Source organism: Orycteropus afer, unplaced genomic scaffold (assembly GCF_000298275.1).
Source record: "Orycteropus afer afer isolate SDZICR_OR568_19922 unplaced genomic scaffold, OryAfe1.0 scaffold00309, whole genome shotgun sequence".
Taxonomy (NCBI): Eukaryota; Metazoa; Chordata; class Mammalia; order Tubulidentata; family Orycteropodidae; genus Orycteropus; species Orycteropus afer.
In genome coordinates this window covers 3,424,208-3,432,312 of record NW_006921896.1, presented here as the reverse complement: position 1 = coordinate 3,432,312, position 8,105 = coordinate 3,424,208, and the positions used below count along the sequence as shown (strand labels likewise).

Sequence of the window (8,105 nt, the reverse complement as noted above, 5' to 3'; positions counted from 1 at the left end):
TGCTAACCAGAAGGCTGGCAGTTCAAACCCACCAGCCACTCCTCAGAAGGAAGGTTGGGCAATCTACTTCTGTAGTGATACTGCCTTGGAAACCCAAGAAGGGGTTGCTATGAGTCAGGTCTGACTTGATGGCACATAACAACAACACAAGATGATATCCGTATGCTAAACAAGAGCTAATAAATTGGCCAAACCCCACCCAACCCACTGCTTTCTTGTTGTTGTTGTTATGTGTCGTCTAGTCGGACACAACTCATAGCGACCTCAGTGGATTCTAACTCATAGTAACATACAGAACAGAGTAGCACTGCCCCATAGGATTTCTAAATCTTTACAGAAGCAGACTGCCTCATCTTTCTCCCATGGAGCAGGTGGTAGGTTTGAACTGCCAACTTGTTGTTAGCAGCCAGAGTGAAGTGGTGGCCAAATGAAACAAGACAAAATTAATCTGTGGTGGTGGTTGTTAGGTACTGTCAAGTTGGTTCTGACGCTTAGAGACCTTATGTACAATAGAATGAAACTATGTCCAGTCCTGTGCCATCCTCACAATTGATGTTATGTTTGAGCCCGTTGGTGTAGTCACTGTGTCAATCCATCCCGTTAAGGATCTTCCTCTTTTTTGCTGACCCTCTACTTTACAAAGCATAATGTCCTTCTCCAGGGACTCGGTCCTCCTGCTAACGTGTCCAAAGTACATGAGACGAAATCTTGCCTTCTTTGCTTCTAAGGAGCATTCTGGCTGTACTTCTTTCAAGACAGATTTCTTCCTTCATGTGGCAACAACAACCAAAAACCTCACTGCCATCAAGTCGATTCCAACCCGTAGAGACCCTCTCTGGGTTTCTGAGGCAATAAATCTTTATGGAAGTAGGTTGCCCAGTTTTCCTTCCATTGAGTGGCTGGTGAGTTTGAACCACCAACCTTCTGGTTAGTAGTCAAATGCCTTAGGCACACAAGGTATATCTAATTTCTTCATCAACACCATAATTCAAAGGCATCGGTACTTTTAATTGAATTAGTAATGCAGATCAATTTAACTACATTACTAAAAATGCCACGGCTAGGGCAAGGTTGCTTATAGGCTCTGTGTCCTCAGAGTTGATCAGACCACATCAGAGTCTAGGCCTTCTTTGTGACCCTACAAGGTAAATGGTATATGTTATTAGCATAGTGTCTTAACGATGTTGTTGTTGTTGTTATGTGCCGTAGAGTTGGCCCTGACTCATAGCGACCCCTCCTTGGGTTTCCAAGGCAGAAAACTGCAAATGTCACCCCAGAGAAAAGAAAACATTCAGTGAGTTTGGAAGAGAACTAAAGTGCTTGGAAATGTTGTATATGAAAGAAGAAATAACCTTAATAATTGTTGTGACAGGAAAAATGAATGCTAGCTGAAGGTTCAAAAATAAAATACAAAAGAAAAAAAAAGTAGAATTATCCAAAAGATCTGACATAAAAGTAAAGTATTCAGCAAGAAGCCAGATGATAACAGACCAGGGAAACTGTGGAAATAATATAAGTCTGGGAAGGACTTAACATTGGGTGTCCCCTGAGAGACCCCAAATTTCTATCTCTAACTGGATATTGCTTCTTGAGCCAAGTTCTATCCTCCCTCCACATCAGTATGTCTGGTATTAAAGTCATTACCTTTTCTTTCTGTCTTTCTGTTTGCATGTTAACATTTCAGTCCATTTTCATTATTAAGCCTCTTCCATTTGGGCACCAAGTGGTTTTTTTCTTTGTAATGCTTTCTTTTGACATAATCTTAATCGAAATGCTTACACCTCATTCCTAGACACTGCAACAGCCCCCAAACTGTCCTCCTTCACCCTGTCCCTCTTAAACCTCTGATTTTTATTTTGTGATTCTCTTGCTTGTAAAGCTTCAGAAGATCTTCCTCTCTTGACAGATAAACCCAAAGCCTTTATTCTGTCATTCCAGGTTCTACAAATCTCAGTCACTCTGTCTATGTGTGACAATTCAATTGGAAATAAGGCCTCTACCCCACTCCTCCCACTCCCTATAATACCCATGAAGGACTATCATCTTGGCTATTCAATCAATAACCTGGTTTGCCTAGAACTTATAGCCCCCAGTCTAGTTTCTTACATGTTCAAGTCCCTCAATAAATACCTTTTATGTTAATTTCTATTACTCACCAGCTCAAAGGCCTATATAGTAGTGCTGCAAGTTTTAGCTCACCCTGAAATTTTGGGGTGGAGAGAAAGTATAGTATTTATTTTGTATATTAATGTATTATTCCTCAATAACTTCTACCCATCAGTTAATGGAGGGGTGGAGGACGCAGAAATTCAAACTGTTTAACTGTTTAGACTTAACTTTATTTAATAATTTAAATAGTTTTCAAAGTAAAGTCTCAAGTTCCCTTTGGATAAAAATGCTCAGATCCTCATGCCCCTTACTTCTTCCCTGTTCATACATCCATGGCTTGTACCATGATGGAAAAGAAGACTTGGGATCCTCAGAAATGCCTGCTATTCTCTAGCCTGTGGAACAATGTTGCTTGACCTCTTGGGCTCTGTTTACCCTGCTCACATCCTAAAATGAAGTCACTAGATGGGATGGGGTAGGACCCAATTTGCATGGTTTTAGTTGGGGCCCAGTGGTGATTCAGTCTCCTTTAGCTCTCACAAAGTGATTTAGACCCCTTCTTGTTTTTTATAGAGAGCCCTGTTGGCACAGTGGTTAAAAGAGTCAGCTGCTAATTGAAACATCAGCAGTTCAAATCCATTAGCTGCTCCATGGGAGAAAGATGTGGCACTCTGCTTCTGTAAAGATTTATAGCCTTGGAAACTCTATGAGATGGTTCTACTCTGTCCTACAGGGTTGCTATAAGTGGATATCGACTCGATGGCCCAGAGCTCTTTTTTAAATTTTGTTCTAAATGGAGTCTCTGAAAAGAGTGCAAATGGTTAATATGCTCAACTGTGAACTGAAGGGTTGAATTTTGAGTCCACCAAAGGTGCTTTGGAAGAGAGGTCTGATGATCTGCTTCTGAAAACTCAGCCACTGAAAACCCCATGGAGAACTATAATAATTATGAGTATAATCAACGCAACAGAATCTGGTCTTTTCTTATTTTGGATAGGGCTCCTATGGTACATCAACAGTTCTTCTTTTAGAGTCAACTCACTCCCACCCTGTGACACCCTCCCGAAAGCTCCTGATCAGACCCTCAGGTACTTCAGTATCTAGCACATGCTCCACAGAAACAGAAAGTGGCATAGGGCAGAGTCAGTCTTAGCCCCCTCCTCCTTCCTGACCACATTGTTACTGCAACTTTGTTACACCTCAGGATGGAAAAGGACAGCCTGTGAAACATCATCTTCATAGAAGCCTTAAGTAAAAGAGGAAAGATTGAGATACATGCATAAAACTTTACTCTTCTTGTCCTTTTCCTCCCATTATTCCCCCAGAAATTTTGTTACTTAAAACTGAAGTCTAGACCAATACTGTCAGTGTGGTAGTCAGACCAGCAAGGAGCCTTGATTGCATAGTGATTAAGCACTTGGCTCTTAAAAGGTTGGGAGTTTGATTCCACCCAGAGGCTCTACAGAAGAAAGACCTGGCAACATACTTCTGTAAAGATGAAAGCCTGGAAACCCTATGGGACAGTTATATTCTGTCACATGGGGTTGCTATGAGTTGAAAATTATTTGATTGCATCTAACAACAATAACAACCAAATCGGCAGCATCAGTATCACCTGGAAACTTGTTAGAAATATAAATTGTAGGGCCACATCACACATCTACTGAATTAGAAGCTCTGGGGGTTGGACTGGACAATTTTTGTTTTAGCAAGCCTTTTAGACAATTCTCATGCATGTTAAATTTGAGAACTATTGATATGGACTCTCAAATTTGGCTTATTATATGCCAAAGGGGAAGAAAAGAAAGTTAATGAATTATTTCTAGACAATAATTTGAATTGCATGACTTGCTGCAAAAATCTATTTTTAAATTTCAGAAGGAGCTTTGGTGGCATAGTGCCTAAAGCATTTGATTGCTAACCAGAAGGCTGGCAGTTCAAACCCACCAGCCACTCCTCAGAAGGAAGGTTGGGCAGTCTACTTCCATAGAGATCCCACCTTGGAAACTCAAGGAGGGATCGCTATGAGTCAGGAACGAGTCAATGGTAGTGAGTTTTGAGATTATGTAGATTCTTCTATATGTGTATTTCCTGCAAAGAAAATATGTAAAATAAAATCTTCCTCTAGTCATATGAATGTCTATAAGACCAGGACAAAGGCAAAAGAGAGAGAGAGAGGGATTAACTATTTTAAAAATATTAACTCACTATTTTCAAGATGAAGATAACATTCTTTAATCATATACTCTTTCAAACTCAGGTGCTAATCTAAATTTCCAATTTTTTTTTCTTTTTTTTTAAGAATTTCTCTACTCTAGCTACATGATTTTACTGTATTTATAATATCTTTCAAATGGTTTTTGGTTTTGAACATTTGATTAAGCCTCTTATTCTTAAAATATTATCAACACCTCCCTTCCATCTCTCTGAATTTTACTTATCTTTCAATGTCAGCTCCTTCATCTTTTTCCAAGGGTCCTTCTTTGATCCCTCCAGAATGATCTGTATTGATAAACCTTTATTTAATTATTAGATTATTTCATTATGTTTGACTTTTTTAAAATATAACTAAGAATTGTTAGGCTTTAAATTGAACATAAAATAATTACTTTATTTTGAAAATTGCATTTTTTAACAGGAAGAAAAGAACAAAGACAATATTGCTCTTCACCATTTTGGCAAGAGAAGAAAACAAGAGCCATCTCATAAAAACAACGTTGTCCAGGAAAGAGAGAAAGACCTGTCCCTTTTTAAACTCAGTGAAAATAACCAAAGTAGAAGATCCCAAAATATTTTGGTAAATAGACAAACACCACACAAAGACCATAGCATTAGTAAAAAAGAGAATGTCCACAATGACCTAAAGATGTCCGTTTATCCTGAGTCCACTGAGAATAAGAGAGTCATTAATGGAGATGATGCTTTCAGTGAACTACATGACCAAGAAGAATATGGTGCAGCTCTCATCAGAAATAATGTGCACCATCTAACAGGGCCAGTGACTATAACTGAACTTTTGAGGGAAAAAGAGAAAGAGAAAAAACCTAGGAATGTTCTAAGCAAAATCTTCAGAGTTGCTAACTATGCTAAAGCCTCCTTGAAAGACAGCAAGAATCATCAAAGAGATGCCCATGCCCAGAATATACCAGTCAAAAGTAAGAGCCCTCATCACATCCAACACATTACTCACTACATAAAACAGCTCCCAAAAGTCAAAACAATTCCAAGTGATTTTGAAGGCAGTGGTTACACAGATCTCAAAGAGAGAGGGGACAATGATATCTCCCCTTCCAGTGGTGATGGCTGGCCTTTTGAAGACATTCCAGGTAAAGAAGAAGGTACTGGTCCTGACCTAGAAGGTACAAACAGTCAAACAGGGTTTTCAGGCCCAACTGGAGCTCAGTCTACTAATCTTGATACAAGAGGGCCAGGTTATAATGAGATCCCAGAGAAAAAGGAAAATGGTGGCAATGCCATAGGAACCAGGGATGCAACAACAAAAGGGGCAAATGCTGCTGGTGTTAGCCTTGTGGCGGGCAGCAATGACATCATAGGTAGTACTAATTTTAAGGAACTCCCTGGAAAAGAAGGAAACAGAGTGGATTCTGGCAGTCAAAATGCACATCGAGGGAAAGTAGAGTTTCATTACCCTCATGAACCCTCAAAAGGGAAAAGAAAAGAAAGCAGTAGTGCTGTAACTAAAAGCACTAATTATAATGAAATTCCTAAAAATGGCAAAGGTAGCACTCAAAAAGGTACAGAACGTTCTGATAGGAACCAAGAACCCTTAAATGAAAGACAGAGATTTTCTGGTAAGGGGAATATTCAGGGCCCATTTATTGCTTCTTCTAGTCTTGATAATGAAATTAAACACGAAGTAGGTTCTCACAATGGCCCCACTAATGAGAAAAACACAGTAACACACAACCATGGTAGAAAAAGTCATTATGTACCCCATAGACAAAATAATGCTTTGTGGAATAAGGGTAAGTCACAAAGGAAAGGTTCCTGGAATTACAGAAGATCCCATTCCAATAGGAATAGCCCCCGTAGAAAGGATGATAGCAGTGAGTCATCTGAGAGTGACAGTTCAAGTGACAGCAGTGGGGATTAGTCCACTAAGAATGTCCATCCAGCAGGACAGCAGTTTGAATACCTGGTTATCTGTGAATTGATCATATCTGGGAACCAACAGAGGAGAGACAACACGAAGAGAGGAAAGAACAGTGAATTGATAAACCAAGAAATTTGTTCTCCTAGGGAGAATTTTTGGTATTTTAATAGTCAAGGTATGAAATTCTATTGAAAGCTATAACTAATGTGCTTCCTTTTTAAGCCAGAAAATTCATTGAGGATTTTTTAAGGAATAAGTAATGTTTAAATAAGTAACATTTTAAAATATCACAAATGCTTTCAATACTGTTTACTCTGTAGACATAAATTAAACAAGATATCTCATATGATAAACTGTAATTAAATAATCTATAGGAAAATTTATGGTCTGTAGTGCTTCATTCCAAAGGCAATAACATTAGTTCTGTCTCTGCCAAAGACAGTGTTTATGAAATTAATCTGGCTAGATAAGTCTTGCAAGCATCCCCAGCCCTATGCTAAGAAGCCAGTTTTTCCTTTTCCCTCTGACCTCCTTGTGCTCTTATAAATACACCCCACTTCACATTCTTTTATGTATTTTCCTCTGTTGCACACTTATGACTTCTTATAAGGTGTAGCTTTATTTCCTGAAATAAATCTCTGTGTTATTACTTTTCTCAATTCTACTTCCTTCCAAAGAGGAGAATAGAGTGGAGGGAGGGCAATAGGGAGAATATCAGAAGGAGATGCACAAAGACAAAGCCGAGATAAAATCCTATTTTAGTAGATATTATTCATTGACTGATCCTAAATCATTTCAAACCTATTTCTCTCTTTTGTACTTCAGCAAAGCTACTTTTCCAGCTATCCGTGGCCTTGTGACACAGTTCTAGAAATTAGTACAACTCTCTTGTAAAGGAATTGGGTAGAGTTCTGAAAGGCTTTTGCTTTTTCTGATGTGACAAATTTATACATCTGGTATACCTTCCTTCCTCCTTTCTTACCTTCTTCTTCTTGCCTTAACAGGAACATGATAACAACTTGCAGCAACCTTTTTTGACCATGAAGGAAAGGACAAAACAATCACAAAGATTCTGGCCTGTCTTAGTTATCTGTTGTTGTGTTGTTGTTACGTGCCCTTGAGTCAAACCCGACTCACAGAGACCCCTCCTTGGGTTTCTGAGATGGTATCACTACAGAAGTAGATTGCCTAACCCTCCTTACAAGGAGTGGCTGGTGGGTTTGAACTGCCAGCATTCCTGTTAGCAGTCAAGTGCCTTAGGCACTATGCTACCAGTACCAATATAATAGAGATACCATACATGGGTGGCTTTAATGAACAGGAATTTATTTTGGTATAGTGTAGCAGGTTCTAAATCTGAATTCAGGATGCCAGTTCCAAGAGAAGGCTTCGTCTCTCTTGGCTCTGGGGGAAAGTTCTTGTTTCTTCTGTTTCTATTCCTTGGTGATCATAATGATCTTTATGTGTTGTGATATCTGTCTTCCTCCATCTCTGCTTCCTTGCTTCCTTACATAATCTGTTCTTTCATATCTCTAAAAGAGATTGATTTAAGACACACCCTACAGTAATACAGCTTCATAAACATAAAAAAGAAAACCCATTGCCACATGGGATTATAACCACAGGTTTAGTGGTTATGATTTACAACATATTTTGGGGGACATGTTGTTGTTGTTGTTAAGTGCCATCGAGTCATCAGCATGCATAGTGACCCCATACACAGCAGAACGAAACACTGCCCGATCCCGCGCCAGCCCCACAATCTCTGCTATACTTGAGCCCATCGTCACAGCCACCATGTCAATCCATCTTGTTGAAGGCCTCCCCCTCTTTCGTCGACCCTCCACCCTACCAAGCATGACATCCTTCTCCAGGGAATGGT

At 39.4% G+C, this 8,105-nt stretch overlaps 1 protein-coding gene across 1 annotated transcript in view; it reads left to right on the top strand.

Annotated features, from left to right (window-relative positions):
* The window catches only part of MEPE (matrix extracellular phosphoglycoprotein), an 18,251-nt gene extending 12,028 nt beyond the window's left edge, over positions 1-6,223 (top strand). Inside the window, exon 4 of the mRNA XM_007951702.1 lies at positions 4,748-6,223. Within this exon, the coding sequence (XP_007949893.1) occupies positions 4,748-6,223 (1,476 nt within the window). The remainder of the gene's footprint in view (positions 1-4,747) is intronic.
* The last annotated feature ends 1,882 nt before the right edge of the window (positions 6,224-8,105 follow it).